Below are 17,166 nucleotides of genomic sequence, written 5' to 3' on the forward strand. Positions count from 1 at the left end.
CAGGCTCCCTGAGCCCTCCCGGGTGGGAGCCGCAAAGGCAGCTGGCTGGTCGCTGGAGTTAGTGGGAGGAGGCCAGGCGAGGCGCGGAGCAAAGCTGTCAAACTGCGCCGGGAGCCCGGTGCGGGGCGGGGGGAAGGGAGGGGAGAAGAGGAGGAGGGAGGAGAGGGGAGGGGCGGGCAGGAGCGGGGAGAGAGAGAGCGAGCGGGCTCGCCGCGCCTGAGCAACCCCGGTCTGTCGCTGCCACTGTCGCCTCGGCCGCCGCCGGCCCGGACTCGCCCAGAGCGCAGGGTGTGTGCCCCGCTGCGCGTGGAGCGCGGAGGCTCCTCCAGCCCCAGCTCCTCGCCCCGGCCCGCGCGCGGGTCCCGGAGGGCGCCGACCCCACCATGCAGCTGCAGTTCCGGAGCTGGATGCTGGCCGCGCTCACGCTGCTTGTGGTCTTCCTCATCTTCGCAGACATCTCGGAGATCGAAGAAGAAATCGGGTAAATAGCCGCCCCGGGCCCGGGCCGCGAGCCCCGGAGGGATCTCTTCCTCCCCGCGGGCTCCGCGCTCCCCATCAGCTTTGTGTGCGCCGCGCCCCCCTGTCGCTCCGCTGGAGGGATGGTGCTGGCGGTTTGGACTAGGGATGGCAGTGCCAGGGGCCCGGGACGCTTTGGGGAGTGGATGATGGGGGCGCGGCTGCTGAGGGGTGTCCCCGGGCGGGGTGCACGGGCAGCTCTAGCAGCGCGGTGTGGGGAAAGCGGACTCGCCCACCCTGAACCCTGTCCCTCAGGTCCCTTCCCCTGGCGTGTGCGCGCGCGGTGTCGCCGGGGTCGAGGGAGGGCGCCGGGGAGTGTCTCGGGCGGGTAGAAGGACGGAGAGTGGAGGGAGGCAGGAGTTTCTTTGTCTCCGGCTCGGCCGCTTTCTCGCCTTGGCAAAGTGGGCAGGGGGCGCGCGGGGATCTCTGAGCTGGGGGAGGGGAATCCCCTGGCGGGAGCTGAGTGAGGTACACTCCGCACTGGCTCCGGGGAAGGCAAATGTGCTCTACACACACCGGTACGCACCCACGCCTCCCGCGGGCCAGCCCAGGATCCCGGCGTGGGGGTGGCATTGCTCAAGGTGTGGCGCGCAGGGCTGAGGACCCGGACTCTCCTCTGGCTTTGAATGTTCAGCCAACCCTGAGACGCCCCAGGCGACCCTGGGTTGCTGTGCGCCCACAACAGGCGCAGAGAGCTGGAGACCTTGCGGAAAGTCTCCAACGCCGCCCAGTGGGTTGCAGGGTCCCCAGGAGCGAGCGCGCGATCTCAGCTGGTCCCCATCTCTTCAGAGGTGGGCGGGACCGCTGCTCCTGGTTCGGGACTTCTTGGAATGCGCTCTCTGAAGGAGCGGGACCCACCATCAGGCTGCCCCCTGGGCTGAGGCTGGCGCCTGGCCCTACAGACTTATGCACACGGAGCCCGACCCCTGTCCGGAGCCTCCAAAGCGTGGTGGACGTGTAGGCAGCAGGGCGCTGAGGTGGCCTCAGGAAAAGGTTGAGGTCTCAGAGAGAGCAGGGGGCGAATCCGATCCTCTGTGGGATTTGTGAGGAACCAAGCACACAAGCGTCCCGGAGTGCTGCGCGCGCCCCTCCTTTGTCCAACTTCATTATCCACAAAAACAGAGGATGCGCCGTGCTGTCGGCCCCTCTAAAACAGAGAGCATCCAGAATCCAAGATACTGAAGCCCTAGGGACCCTAACCTGCAAGCAGGTGTCTCTTCCTGCTCATTGCTTTCGCTCTGACACCTGACACTGTCCCGGTCTGTAACCCACAATTCATTCTATGGAGCCCATTATGCTTCAAAAGCCTCTTTGTATCTTTCTTCTCATCCTCGGTTTCCCCAGGAACTCCGAAAACTTTCACAAATCTTCAGTTAATACACTACATGCCGCCAGTTCCTATACACAGACAGAAACAGGCTACTTTCCCATAGCTGTGCTCCTAGTATGTGGTCAGAGAACCACCAGTAGCAACAGAAATTGGTCTGGGGTGATGGAAGATGGATCGTCTGCCCTCCCGGGTTTCTGCCTGGCCCAGACCGGGTGACCTTTGACAATGAGAAAAGGAAGGACCCCCCGATGCCCACTTGTTCTGTTATAAAAACATGTGCCGAAATTTCCATGAGCAAACATCCTTGCTCATCAATTTGCTGAACTTTTCACTGAGTATTTTCTATTTGCCAAGGACTTTTAATTTTTAAAATGTAATGAGAAGATCAGTTACACAGTGTCTCCCTTTCCTGCCAAAGGCATTTTGAAGCCTCCACTTACCACAGTCAAATTCTTCCAGCAGGCAATCAGGAGTTTCCAGAGGGGCATTTACATATAGAGTGTGTATTGAAAACTCAGGGCTCAGTGCTGTGAGCATATCCTCTGTGACATGTTTCACTTGGGGATCCCTACTTCCTTTTCTTTCCTGGACTGATCTTAGAGGAGGAAAACTGTCACCTAGCCCACATTGACATCCCCTGTAGCACCTTCCCTGAGGACTCTGGTGTTTGGGCTGATGTTTAGTGTGGTCAGGCATCACTACTTTCTCCTAGTTTGATGTAGTCACCTTAGGTCTGTACTATCTATGCCACATGGTTGGTATCAATAGCCTGGTTCCATTTGCAGCCAACCCCATCTATGTTTAATCCGGGGGTGGAGGGAGGTTCATTGCATTTGCCATGCACTGAGAGGAAAAGAACAATGTGGGGCAGGGAGGATGGGAAACCCACTTGCCCATCTTTCAGCTAAGGAGTGAGCTCTTAACACAGTCACTAATCCTTGGAACCAACTCAGATGTGACCACAAGGGTTTGATGTGGGTAAATGACCTATCTGGGTAGGGATGTCTCCCTTGCCCTGTGCTTTTCAGGATGGCCCCGGATCCTATTCAGGACCACAGTGCTTTTGTATCAGCCCTTTGCGACCGGGGCTAGAAATGATAACACATTACCCACAAGAGAGAACCATAGTCCTCTCAAAAAGAAAGGGGGCTGATTTTGGAAGGCAGTAGACAGTAGGATGCTGAGATCTAGTGGTCAAGCAAGCAAGATAGTCACTTTAGGGATAGGTTTTCCAAGAATTAAGGAATGGACAGTGAAAGAAGCAAGAAAACCACACACACACACACACACACACACACACACACACACACACACACACAGCCTAGAGACCTGTTTTTCCAAAGCCTTTGGTTCTTTCTTAGAAAATGAGATTTTAGGTTGGTGGCCTCTGTGGTCCTGACCAACCCCAAGCATTATATATGCTCTGGCCAGGGGTAAAACTCTCTTTTAGAGGCTTTGTCTGAGAGACATCTCTTTTTCTGAGTGATTCTCTTCAAAGTCCCATTCTTGACTCTCTTGTTCTCATTCAGCTGGGACTGAACAAGAAAGGAAAACAGGTAAGAAGACAAAGTCTCTACAAAGCACCCAAGAAGGCTTGCCTGAGACCAAGGGTCACACTCAAGTTCTGAGTCAGCAAGTGGATGAAGCTTTGGTGAAGCAGCCACGTACCCACCCCCTGGGCACCTCCTGAGCTTTAGCATCAGTTGGCCCGAGCTGTATCAGGCATGTTCCACCTTTAGATATTGTGACATGACGTAACATTATCATCTGCAAAGTCCACAATGTGCTATCTAGTTACCAAAAGAAATTTCAGAATAAAAACTTAACGATATTTTAAATAAATTTACAACTTTGTGTTGGAACACATTCATAATCTCTTTGGTTTGCATGGCTCCTGTGGGCTGCAGCTTTGGCACACCTACCAGGTAAACTGCGTCATTCTGCTTATCACCTGGGCTTTAGTCTTGGGTGTAACACCTATGAATGTGTGTGGACCTTGGTTGTCATGTGTACCACATTGTCTTCACAACTGGCCCACAGAAGTCATTCAGGAAGTATGAATTTCCCCAGTCTGGCACAGGTAGGAATGAAACATCCTAGGGCAAGGAGGCACTCAGAGGTCCTTGGGCCACAAAGGGCTCCTCCTGTAATAACAGTTCCCTGTGTTATGAGTTATGCTTAGTTTGATGTAATAACAGATATCTAAGTCATACCCTGGTTGCTTCCATTTAAGGCAGCCTCATACAGATCTCCACCTTTGCCATCCAATACTCTAGTCACCAGACAGCCATCATGATCATAAGAGCCCTATAGAACTCTGTTTAGAAGATAAATGAGTAGCTGGTGATCCTAACAATCCCAGTTGTGGCACTAAGGGAATGATAATAATGGTTAGCATGAACAGAGTACTTGTTGTGAGCTGAGAGCTATTCTTAGTTGTCTAAGACATTAACATATTCTATCCTTGTCTTACCCCAATGGCAAGCAACCAGTGGCACTAAAAACAACTCTGTTCATTGAGCTCTGTGTACCAGGCATGATGACTACCTTGAAGCATCAGTTCACTGACCCATCACTCTAGCCAACTCCAGTGGGGACTGATGCTATCCCTAGTTCATCAGGAAGGAAACTGAAGCTGTGAGTCAATTTGATAGTAATGAAACATTTAGTACTTGACCCTACAACTACATAGGTCAGAGGTCAGGCAGACTGTGGGCTAAATCTTCTAGAGGCGATAGCTCTCTCATTCTCTTGCAAGCTAGGCCCCCAGGGCAACTGAATCAGACTTTGGGTGCTTGTATCCAGGCATCCAGAACAAGGGTGATTGTGAAGATATTTAGCAACCCATCCATCTCTGGCACTGATGTGTTAGGATGGATATCTGAGTGGTCAGAATTGATGCCATCTAGTACATTATGCCAGGGTCCTAGTACCATATTAAATATCAAATCATGTCTGGGAAAGTAACAGAGGAGGAGGGGTTAGCTCTGCTCATCACTGCGACTGGATCTGTGAGCATCCAGGAAAGGCAAGGTGAAATATACTTCTTAGAGGAGGAGTCTGGGTGGGTGTGGAAGAACATGGCCTTCCTTCACTCTGTGAGAAGAGTTTGTGTTTATTCAAGGTGGTCCTTCTTTTTGTTGGGGGAGGGGTTCATTTTTTTTTCCTCCTCCATCCTAGTATAGTTTGCCCAAGCATAAACACAATTAAAAGATAAAATAGAAGAGAAAGACATTCTGATTTTAACTCCCTTGCTCTGAGCCCTTGATGCCAACTGTTCTAGCATCAAATTTAAATTGTAAATAGATATCCGTCTTGGAAACCAATTCAATGCTCAAGGCCTCTTTCCCCTTGTAGTACAGAGTTGCTAGGTTTTAAAACTATTTAGATTTTACAAACTGGGAATGGTGAAAAGTGAACATTATAGATACTTGACATGAAGAGTGGGATTCTAGAAAGGTTCTCACTTCTTTAAGTAGGGAATGCACAGAAGTGGCTATAACGTTTCCATAGCCTCTCTTTCATCCTTCCACGGTTCTCCCTGTTCCATTCTATATTGTTTACAATATTCTGCATTGTTCCATGATTGCCCATTTCTGTGCCGTTGCACTTGGCAATCCTCCTTTCTGGGACTTCTGATACACACTAACCTTCCTGCTCTCCCTGACCCTGCCCAAGCCCTTTCTCCTCACTGCTCTGCCATTGCCACCTTTGTATCACATTCCCAGCCCCCCCCACCCCCACACACGCTTCCTTAGTTGCTTATCACGTATGCACTTTGAGTATCCCATCATGCCAGCACCCTATGAAGACAAAGTTCACAATTACATTTTATTTATCCTCCATCTCTGCTCCTTCTGAAAGTATATGGTCCAGGAATGCCCGAACTTTTGACATTGCAAAATGACAATGCCACCTACAAGTTCACCCTTAAGAACCACTTGATCGAGTTACCAAAACAAATCATTTTTTTAAAGCCATGATGTCTTAAGTTAGTTTACTAGTTTGTAGTGAGCTGTATTCATAGCTATCCTGGAGTGCTTACGGCCCAGGGCCCCAAGCTGGAATTACCTGGTAGACAATGAAGCTCATGAAATATATTTTGAATAAGCAAACTCGGGCTTAGGGTTTAGCAAAGTCAGGTCCTAGTCTCTCTGTCTCAAAAGATCCCCACTGCTCAACTAACAGTTAAACACTCCCACTTGATGAGGAAGTCATGGCATTTCTGCCATGTGCAGCATGAAGGGTACAGCCTAGGAGGGACACTGAAAGGGACATCTTTGGGACATAGCCCACATAGGAATGCAAGGTCCCTCCCATCTATACTATCTCCAAATGTTCTTTATGGGTACTTGAAAGCGATGCTTTTATTTTTAAAACACTGTCAAACCAGGGGATTGTGATGACCCGCCAAGGCTGGAGATGCTGCACGGATCTAGATAAGCTCAGGAGGATCACATCTCACAGCTGCCTGGAGCAAAACTGAGTCAGACAGGCAGATGGCAGGATAGCAGGAACTCCACACCCCAATGGGCCGGTGCCTGTGGCTGTCTACTTTTTTTTGGGGGGAGGGGATAATGGAGACAGGTCCCTCCCTAGAGGTCTGCCAGGGTGATGTCCCCAGTGGCTGCCTTCCTGCCAGTCTGGGTCTTGCTTGCTATCTCTGCTGTGCTAGTCTCGTCCCTAAGTGTTGAGATTAGTCACTCTCTTAGGTGGCAGCTGGGCTGGTTTTAAATTCTCCCCAGTTGCCCGCAATTCATCACCCAGCCAGGAGGCTGTCCAGTGTCCTGACGGGACCTGTTTGTCCCTGAATTTGCTCAGCTTCAGCTGTCACCTACTTCACAGTAGCATGGAGAGAAGGGCTTCAGCCTAGGAGAGCAGAACAGAGCGCGTCTGCACTACACACAGGCAGCTGTGTTCCTCCTGACACACTTGCGAGCACTTGGGGGAGCTGATTTGTTTCCCTGGAAAATCCTGCATCACGCCTTGCTTGCTGTGTGAGTTGTAAATCTGCATTGCAAGAGGGAGGCTCTCCACTCTGTCAAGGGGATTTCCCAGCGGTGCTTGCTTGCTATTGTAGAAGGAACCCGATATTCTGCTCTACTCCCCAGCCGCTCCCCACACCCAAGCTTCAGGGTGCAATTTCTGTTCCTGTACCTTCTTAATCCATAGCTTGGCCATCCAGATGACCCCCCCCCACAAACACAACAATGGTTCCCCACATGCTAATGTGCAGAAAGGACAAAGGAAGCAAAAGGGGGGAAAAAGAAAGAAAAAGCACAATGTATCCAGAACAGTCAGGCAGTTTCCAGTTACCAGCCTTCATTGCTTCTATATCCTGAGACACTGCTCTCCTGTCTTAGTGGGCAGCCCAGTAATCCTCTTCTCTGACCAAACAGGTTGGAAACCAATGCCTGCCAACCACAGTTTTTTGTTTGTTTGTGTTTTGTTTTGTTGTTTTTATTTTTATTTTTATTTGTTTTTATTTTTATTTTTAATGTTGCCAGCTTTTAAAACCTTATATTCTGGTATCTGGTTCCTCAGGTTCATGGCGGGAACCACACTGGAAGGCACAGCCTCCCTCCACACACAGTTCTTTTCTTCAGGGGAAAGGTACAGTAGATAGTAACAACAAAGTCATTCTGTGGGTGCTGGACACCGAATAACACCTCTAAACCTCATAGCAATCAGATAGGGTTGATAGCATTATTGCGCCCATTGCACAGGTGAGGAAACTGAGTCACAGAGTCGCCAAATGATTCATCCGGAGTCACACAGCTAGTAAAGTGCAGAAGTGAGAGCTGAACCCAGGCCCCAGAGGACAAGAACTATGCAAAAGTGATGCATTAAGTGGCACCCAGTAAGGAATTGGCATACTCTTATCTCCAAGGGAGTAAGTAATCAACAAAACAGCAAGGTCTGTGTGAGAGAGGGCTATGCAGACACAGCAAGGCTGGAGGAAGCTAGCAGGGTGGTGTGCAAGGACATAGTGGGCCATGTCAGCTGGAAAGATCCATACAGAATGGGGTGGGGGTAGCTTCAAATGCCATTGCCTCTGCCTCCCCTCCAGCAGCCTTCTGCCCCAAGCAGCTTCCATCAGCATGGCTCTGAGAGGTGTTTGCTAGGGGAGGGGTGGATAGGATGGGTTTCAGCAAGGAGGTGGCTCATCCCAGAGAGCCCCATTTCCAGGGCCTGATACCTCTGAGAGCTCACTGTGATGGCCTCACTAAGTACCCCAGTTACACTGTTTGCCCACCTGCAGATAAGTTACAAAGGCTCAGAGGTCCCGAGACTTTCTGTGACCACACAGCAAGTAAAAGAGGAGCTGCATTTTTCTGGCCCTGGTCTAGGTTCACGGCTCCTAGGTACTTTTTGGTACTGAAGATTTTTATACTACCCTTCTAGTCTTGCATTGGACCTCCTCTACTCTGTTCTATTTTCTGTGCCACACTGCGGGTTTGTAAGAAGATACTGGAAACTTCTGAGTCTGTAGGAGAGACTCACGGACTATCTGTAGTCTAGCACAGTGGTGGGATTGCTGGGGTCTGGCAGTTCAGCCAAGGCTGAAGAAAGGGCAGATACACCTGGACTCTGCTCAGTTATACCTGAGCGCTTGGTGTTAGGTTTCCTAATCTCTAGTTTCTAGGCTAAGAGTGTTAGTCTCACTCAGGGGAAAGATCTCTCAGCTAACTTGTACCTTCGTCATGCTATGTGCCAGGATGGTTTAAATAATGGAGGCAAAGGCATATGGTGTCTGGAGAGTGTGAGCATGCCTGGGCAGGTGGCTTTGGCTTGATGTTTCTGTAGGTCACAAAGGCCCTCTACGTACATTCCTAGGACTTGACTTTAAATGAGCTACTCAAGGTATCCAAGCTAATGCCCTAAGCAAAAGGTTTATTTCTGAGAAGCAAAAAGAGGGGTGAGAGTAACTGCAATGATGATGTCTGTGTCTGGACATGCTTACAGAAGGCCTCCCAACAAGATCCTGGATGGCTGTGGAAACAGCCATGGCTTACAGCCCTTTCCACAACCTTACCCATGCTGTCAGCTGTGGCTCTGACCCCACAGACCAAGGACTTGGTTCTTCATATAAATCTTTTCCTGATGCCACCCAGAACTTTATTTCTGCACTGTGTTCTCACTGGCTATACTCACTGCCCAGAACACAGGACACCAAGTTCCACCTTTGTACCAACAAGGAGCTATTACTGGGTGGTGGAAATGCTAGCCTCTGGCAAAACACTTACTACCTATGTGATCTCAAGCGAACGTCCCCTTTTCTGAACCTCAGTTTCCTAAGCCGCAGTCTCCTCATGGCTATGCAAACTACAAACAATAGGACATAAAGTGCTGCAGCCACTATGGAAAGCAATAGGACAGTCCCTCCCAAAACGCTAGCTCAGATTCCATGCCATCCAATCTAGCAATTTCACTTATGGGTATACATAAAACAAAACAGAGGGGTTGGTGAGATGGCTCAGTGGCTGAGAGCACTGGCTGTTCTTCCAGAAGACCCAGGTTCGAGTCCCAGCACCCACATGGCAGCTTATAGCCATCTCCAATTCCAGTTCTAGAGGGTCTGACTCCCTCTTCTGACCTCTAAGGGTTAACACACATGTGGTACCCAGACATCTATGCAAGTAAAACACTTATACACATAAAAAAAGAAATAAAATCACCCAAAACTTTATAAAAATCAAAAGCCGAGATTCAAACAGATGGCCGTACAATAATACCACTGTTTGCAGAAGCGTCAGTCACAGTAGGGAAAGACAGGAGCAGCTCATGTCCATTGACAGATGACTGGATAACCAAAATGTGTTTCATATATATAATGAAACACTACTCAGCCTTAAAAATGGAGAAACTTCCAACACGTGCTCCATTTGACATAGATGAGCCTTGATGCCATTAAACTAAGTGAAATAATGCAGTCTCAAAAAGACAGCCAGTGCTTGATTCCTCCTATGGGAGCTTCCTGAACCAGCCAGATTCTCAGTAGAATGGTGGTTGTCACTATCGACAGAGGATGGGGGTGGGGTGGGGAGATAAGGAGTTACTATTTAATGAATGTAAAGTTTCTGTTTTTCAAGATGCAAAGAGTTCTATAGAGGGATGGTGGTGATGATTGCACAGCAATTGGAAATTGAACTAAACACCACTGAACAGAACATTTAAACAAGTTTAAAATGGTAGATGTTGCACGTGTTTTACTACAATTTTTGAAAATACACACACACACACACACACAAATGAAAGAATGCCTGGCAAGTGCTCAGGCGTGTTGGTTTATTTTAAGATCACGGTGTGGTTTTAACAAAGCAACATCAATGAGGGTATTATTTCATTTAGAAAGTACTATGATGCCAAGAAGCATAGGAGGGAGGCAATAATGGGGGAGAGAGAGTAGCAGAAACAGGGAACTAGAAAATGCATGACTCCACTGTATCATGAGTGTGCTTGGATAGACTTGCTGAATGTGCCCCAAATCCCTAACACCTGGGATTTGGGACTATGGGAAGTACAAGCTCGTGCTTTTCTGTGGGGCCATTGTGTAAATACTTGCTGGCTTGCCTGCCTGTCTAAATTCAGTGGAGGAGGTCCCTGGGGTCTCATAAACACTCAAGTTCATGGAAAACACAGTGCAATGGTGGCAGATGTTGGGAGGCCAAGGCTGCTCAGACCCCTCCCAACACCCTTCCTTCTCTCCCTTGCTCTATCTTCTGCAGGGGGTTAGTCTTGAAATTGCCACCCCCACTCCTTGGCTCAAAAGTTAACTAGACAAGAGCCTCAAACCTCTGATCTTCTGGTTTGGCAACTACAAGACTAGGAAAACTGGAGTCCCCTGGTCCCTTTCCTATCAGGCTCATACCATACAGTACCTGCAAGAAAATGGGGATATGCAGTTGATATGGCTTCTGGAAGGTATGAAGTCCATAAAACGGCCCTCAAGCTTGAAAGAACATCCTCAAAGGCTTGTCCAGATTGCTGAGCCCCACTCAGACATCCTAAGACCTGAGAATTTTAATCTTGGACAAGTTCCAGGAGATCCTGTCATTGCTAGGCCCTCCGAGAGCCAGGAATTGAGAGACACTGGGCTAGAGTCTCTTTACTCCAAGTGTGATCTTTAGACCATCAACTCCAGACATCATCTGAACCTCAGGTCTGCTAAGTCTATGCCTGTGTAAGGCCCCAGACAATGTGCACACAAAACCCAATAGTGGTGACATAGTCACACACCACATAGTGATGTTCTGCTCAACCCCAAACTGCATATGCCAAAGTGGCTCCCTAAGATTGCAATAGAGCTGAAAAATAATGTGCCTTTCCTATGTTTGGATAAGCAAATGCATACCATTGTGTGCACTTGTCTGTAGGACACCATATAGAAGCATGCTGTTTGGTTCTAGGAGCAATAGGCCATAGAATACAGTCAGCATAGAAGGCTGCACCATCCCTGTTTACAAGAACACTTGGTAGCATTCACACAACATCGCTTAATGATGCATTTCTGCAGACATGTCCCTGTCACTAAAGCAAACATGGGTTTAACTGCTCTCTCTGCCTTCTGTAGTGACCCTGGACCTACTCACCATGGAGAATTTTGTCTATGTATCTCTGCCCAAAACAGGTTGCCCAAGAGTGACTCTCCAATGGATGTAAAAAAAAAAAAAAAAAAAAAAAAAAAAAAAAAAAAAAAAAAAAGTAACTTGTTGCAGGCACAAGTGGGATGCCCATGTGTATATGAAGAGCTGATGTAGTTCACGAATTTGTTATAAAAACACTGCAAGAGGTACTGGGGAAAAGGCTCAGTGGGCAAAGTGCTTATCACACCAGCACAAGGACCTGGGTTTGAATCCCCAGGACCCATGTAAAGCTAGGTGCAATAGCACACATCTCTAATCTCAATTCGGCCATAAGGAGATGGGAGATAGATATAAGAGAATCTCCAGAAACACACAGGCTGGGGTATGCATTGGCAAACAACAAAATGACCAGCTCAAATAAGGTTGAAAGTGAAGACAAATGCCCCGGGATTGTCCTCTGACCTCCATGGGTGTGCTATTGTGAACACACCACACACACACACACACACACACACACACATTGCAAGAGCAATTTGATGGACAGGTAACTGAAACCCAAGTACAATAATTGCTTCGTAAAGCCAGAAAAGGGGCCTGGGATTTTTCAGTCTAGTGGGCTGTGTTCCTGAGCCATGAGGTAAAGCTAGGAAGAATCTTTGCCCAAGGTTGACCTGACTTAGGTGTCTAAAGAGGCTCCAGTGTGTCTAGACACAGCCTTGACCTAGGCCTGCAGCACCAGATGGGAAATTCTGGAGAAGCTAGACAGCAAAGCACTCCTCAGCTCCACTGAGCCCTCTAGTGAGCTGGTTGGCTGTGATCATTCAAATGGCATTGCTTCACAGTTGGCACATGGAATAATAGTTCCTCCAGAGGTCTGGGGGTTCCTCAGCAGATTTGGTGGCCTGCCCAGCCTGTAGTCCAATTCCAAACAGCACTGTCAGGAATGGAGAGGGGAGGCCTCTAGGGATGATGGAGGCTAAGTATAGGGGAGCCTTTTAAAACCCATCTGCTCTTCCTGATAAAGAGAGCCCCTAAGCAGGACGGCAGCCAAGAATTTAATTGTATTTATTCTTGCTATTACCTTCAATTTAGGGCAAGGGATATTGGTATTCTATTTATGGTAGTGATGTAAAGATGTCTTTTGTGATAAATTCATTTAAGTTTTTAAGTCAGTCAATTTAAAGACAAGTGTTGAGTCAATAAAGTTGAGTTAGCAATATACATGAGGGTAGACCAGAAAATGTTGTGGTTGATGTTTTATGTGCCAGTCTGATTTCTTCCCCATGGCATTCTCCACCCCAAAGGTAGCAAAGCCAAAACAACTCCTTTAGGAACATCTATACGGAGTTAATACTCCAGAAAGATGTCTTGTTACAGAAATGATCCATTTACTGTACTTGAGGAATTGCCTAATACCCAGTGGAAGACTCCTCCAGGAAACAGTCATATGGGTGATTTAAATAGTGTGTGTGTGTGTGTGTGTGTGTGTGTGTGTGTGTGTGTGTGTGTGCTCATGGACACACTCATGCAAGCTCCAACCACCATCATCCTCCAGGGCAGTACCCTCTGGATAAGAGGAAGGTCAGGATGAATTAGGTCCAAGAGGACCTCCCTGTCTCTGCAATGCTATCAGGCCAACACCAGCTCACATTCTTTCCGAGATGCCCTTCCTCTCTTGGGTACCACTTCATGTCTATTGTGTGATATTTTTCATGGCTGCTACACAGTAACTTACCAAGAGATAGGACTGTTCTAGATCTGTGTTGTGTTGGCCTTCCAGCTCCTTACATGCTAGAGAACATGTGCTTGCTTGGAAAACCCAGGAAAGAACAGGGAAGGCAGAGAAAGAATGGAGAGGGAGCTAATTCCCCGAGGGAGGACCAGAAAGGCCCTGTCAAATACACTCTGGGATCCTTTAAACACTTCTTTCTATTGTTAGTGAAGAGGAAACCTGCAAGGTATTGCATGGAGTTTTGCAGCCATCTAATATGAAACCCACAGTTATCATTTGAACATGAGATGCCCCCAACAGGGGTGTCTTAATTCTGTGGTCCTCGGCTGGTGGCACTATTTGGGGGAGGTACAAGAAACCTTAGGAGGTAAAGTCTACCTGGAGAAAGTAGGCCCCTGGCACATGCCTTTGAAGGCTCTACCCAGTACTTAGTCCCTTCCTCACTCTTGCTTCCTGTCCACCCTCAAGTGAAGAGGCTTTTCACCTCATGCTCGCACTGCCATGATGTTTTGCATAAGCACCTGGGCCAGCAGGTGGACAGAACCCTCCAGGAGTGTGAACAAAATAAATCTTTCCTTCTTTCTTTGTTAGGTATTTTGCTCAAAATACAACAAAGCTAACTAATACAGATGTTGAATTCTGTTTTATTAATATAGTAAACCTACCTGCTCCCAATCCCGTGAAGAAAGATCAGCCCACAGTTGAAGTTAGTATTCCTAACTGGCTGCTTCATGGTTCCACACAGCCGTCATATACAGAAACCAGAAGATTGGAAGGATGTGGTCAGAATTGGGAATCGGGCCTGCTGTCTCCTGGCAGGCTGAGATCCAGCTGATAACAAGGTTAACAGAGGTCCACAACCTCCTCAATCTCGAGGCATAGAAGAGGGTTTTAAATCAGTGCTGGCCAGGCTGGCTTAATGGTATCTAATCTCACCTTTTGAAGCTCAGATATTTGTAAGTTGAGATCCATTGAGATAAAATAGAATAAAATGTGCTGGATTTTAATTTTTTTTTTTAAGTCTTCATCCAAGTCTCATTGTGCAGTGTTGTTTTTATTTTCTTAGAAGCAGGCAGGGATTAGCCTCACTCCATCTGCATGAAGGGTGGTCTATTTTTATTCTGGTTCTTTTTTATTCTATCATCTCCCACTAGATTGTTTTCCTCGAGGGAAGGAATCCATGTCTGTGCTAGTTCATCTCTGTGTACCCAGCACATGGCTCTGTAAATGTTCGGTGACTATTTCTCAAATGCAGTGTCTCAGAGAAACCAGTGAGGACAATGTACCCCAAGCCTGCCTTCTGGGGAAAAGAATCTATTTCTGATCAGGCATGCACACAGCAACCTCACAGGGCACTCATATTATTCCTGAAGGAAAGTGTCAAGTGTCAGGTAATCTCCCCAGGACCTGCTTTCTGTGCCAGTTCCACAAGCTTTGTGACATCATCACACAATGGAGTGTGTACTGTGCACCCGATGCACTGCACCAGGTACTTAAAAGTTCTGCGCTAGAGGCTAGCGCATGCAGAGGTGGACACAGCCCAGATGAGGGGCTCTAAGAAACTGTGGTCTGGTTGAACAATTTTTTTTTTGAGACAGGGTTTCTCTGTAGCTTTGGAGGTTGTCCTAGAACTCTCTCTATAGACCAGGCTGGCCTCCAACTCACAGAGATCCACTTGTCTCTGTCTCCCAAGTGCTGGAATTAAAGGTGTGCGCCACCAACGCCCGGCTTTGGTCGAGCAATTTTTGTGTGATAGAGAAGCATGTGTCTGATGGGAGCCACTAGAGTTCTGGATTCTGGTTGTAGACTTGCAGGCAGCCTTGGTGGCAGGCCCTTGCTTCTCGGGGCCTCTGTTTCCTTATCTGTATGACACTGACTAGATAAAGTCATGGGTCTCCCCTAGTTCTGGATCTTCAGGATTGGGTGACTACACAGAGACTTTCCCTGGAACAGGGTTTAGACGCACTGGAGACAGCTAGGTCCTTTGTTGTGCTTCTAAATGTTTTACCCTGAAGGCTGGAATTGTGTAGTAAGTAGATTCTCATCTATTTTTACTTCCTACCTGCTCCACATGGAAAGGTGGAGGGTAGAATGCTTGGGGAGGGCCATGTAAGGGAAAAGAAAGTCAAACTGGCTTCAGTGTCTGCACCCTGCCAACTATTGCATGTGACCCCTTTTTATCTCAGAGAAACATCTTCGAAGATTTACAAGTCCATCACCTCATATTCGCCCCACTATTCAGTATCACTAGGAAAAAAAATATATTACAGTAGGATTGGTGTTCTTGATAAATAATGGTCACCATACCACATTGCAGAAAAGTACATGAGTGTGTGTAGCAGATGCAGAAAAGCTCCCACTACACAAAGCTAAATTTGGTGATTGGGAAAGCCTTTCTCCATTTGGAGATCAGGAAAACTAATCATTGCTGACAAAGGGCCATGCCTGTGGTGTGCCATCAGTCTAGTTGTAACCCCTGACCTTGGTGGCGAATGCCTTGGTGTTAAAATAAACAAATAATTTTCAAAAGACAATTGGATTTGGGAAAAGTGAGATGTCTTTGGCTTAAGTTGAGGAGCTGAAAGCCCTAGGGAATCTGCAGTAGATTTTAGGTGCTCCATGAACCCCTTCAAATGACAGGCACAGGATCCGATGTTTCAAAAGATTCTCAAAGTAAAGGGAACCACCATGGACTCCTGAAGTGCTCTGAACTGCCTGCAAGGAGCAGTTTACTAGAGTACAGGAGACCAAAGGAGCTGAGAGGACCATCCACATTACCAATGGGAGCAGCAGCCTGGAGGGTCTACCCCAGGGTGGTTTCCATGCAAAGACAAGAAGGGTTAGAGAATGGCGCGCGCGCACGCACACGCGCACACACACACACACACACACACACACACACACACACACACACACACACAAAGCTGATAGCTCTCCAGTTTCCCTGGGGACTGTCAGTAATGCCTTGAGGAATGACTGAGCCTGGGGTGGCTCAGGCATGGAGAAAGGAAGCTGTTCTTCTGTATGACGCTTGGGTGGGGTTGGTTTCATACCTTATCATTTGAGACAGAGGTATTCATCTGTGTGGGAGTGAAGATGGGTAAACTGGAACAAAGTGCAATGACACCTGTGAATAGCCAGAAAAGCAAAACAAAAAAGTCAGTTCACCAGTTATGACAGCAAAGACGGACATAAGAGGCCACCTCCTTATTATTAGTATAGGTGCAACAACTATAAGATGTGAATGACTTGTCCACGGTTCCCTAAGTGGTAAGAACCAGGAGCTGATTGGTTTATGTTTTGAAGAACAGTCAGGGATGAGACTAAAACAATTTTGCATGAGGTGGTGATGAAAGCCATTAGTGTCGATGAACCTCTGTAGCAGCAAAGGCTCGAGAAATAAGCCTTAGCCTTTGGCTTCACCTGGAGGGTCAGAGCAGAAGGCAGGTGGCAGGGGCCATGGGAAAGGGTAGCCAATGAGGTGAGGAGAGGATAAGAGAACAAGGGAAGCATGCTGCCAGTATGTGTACCTTTTAAAGATGAGGGTGCTAAGGGCCCTTGGGCTTGGGCATCATCAAGCCTGGTGACTTTGAGAGACCACTTTGCTTAGAATGGTGGTATGGAATGAGTCTACAGACAACAGACTAGCCTTGCCAGATATCTGAAAAGGAAGGAGAAAGCAGGAGACAGAAGATGGGAAATATTCTACAAGTAAAAAAAAAAAAAAAAAAAAAAAAAAAAAAGTGTATTTCCAAAGAAGCCATTCTGAGGAGATAGCTCAGTGAGTAAAGCCCTTGCCAGGCAAGTGTAAGGACCTGAGTTCAAATCCTCAGAACTCAGATGTCCTACTTAGATTCAGTTGTCAACTTGACAGAGCCTAGGGTCACCTGAGTGGAAAGTCTTGATCTGAAAGGAAAGCCTTGATCAAGGAATTGTTTTTAGATCATATTAGCATGTGGGCTAATTAAATCATATGGGCATGTCTGGGGGGAGGTGGAGGA

General features: G+C 47.7%; 1 protein-coding gene across 2 annotated transcripts in view; it reads left to right on the plus strand.

The window, feature by feature from the left end:
• The first annotated feature begins 383 nt into the window (after positions 1-383).
• The window catches only part of St8sia2 (ST8 alpha-N-acetyl-neuraminide alpha-2,8-sialyltransferase 2), a 69,998-nt gene continuing 53,215 nt past the window's right edge, over positions 384-17,166 (plus strand). For both annotated transcript variants that reach the window (XM_027408149.2, XM_027408150.2), the window contains exon 1: positions 384-481. In XM_027408149.2, the coding sequence (XP_027263950.1) occupies positions 384-481 (98 nt within the window). The remainder of the gene's footprint in view (positions 482-17,166) is intronic.

Source organism: Cricetulus griseus, chromosome 3 (assembly GCF_003668045.3).
Source record: "Cricetulus griseus strain 17A/GY chromosome 3, alternate assembly CriGri-PICRH-1.0, whole genome shotgun sequence".
Lineage (NCBI taxonomy): Eukaryota > Metazoa > Chordata > Mammalia > Rodentia > Cricetidae > Cricetulus > Cricetulus griseus.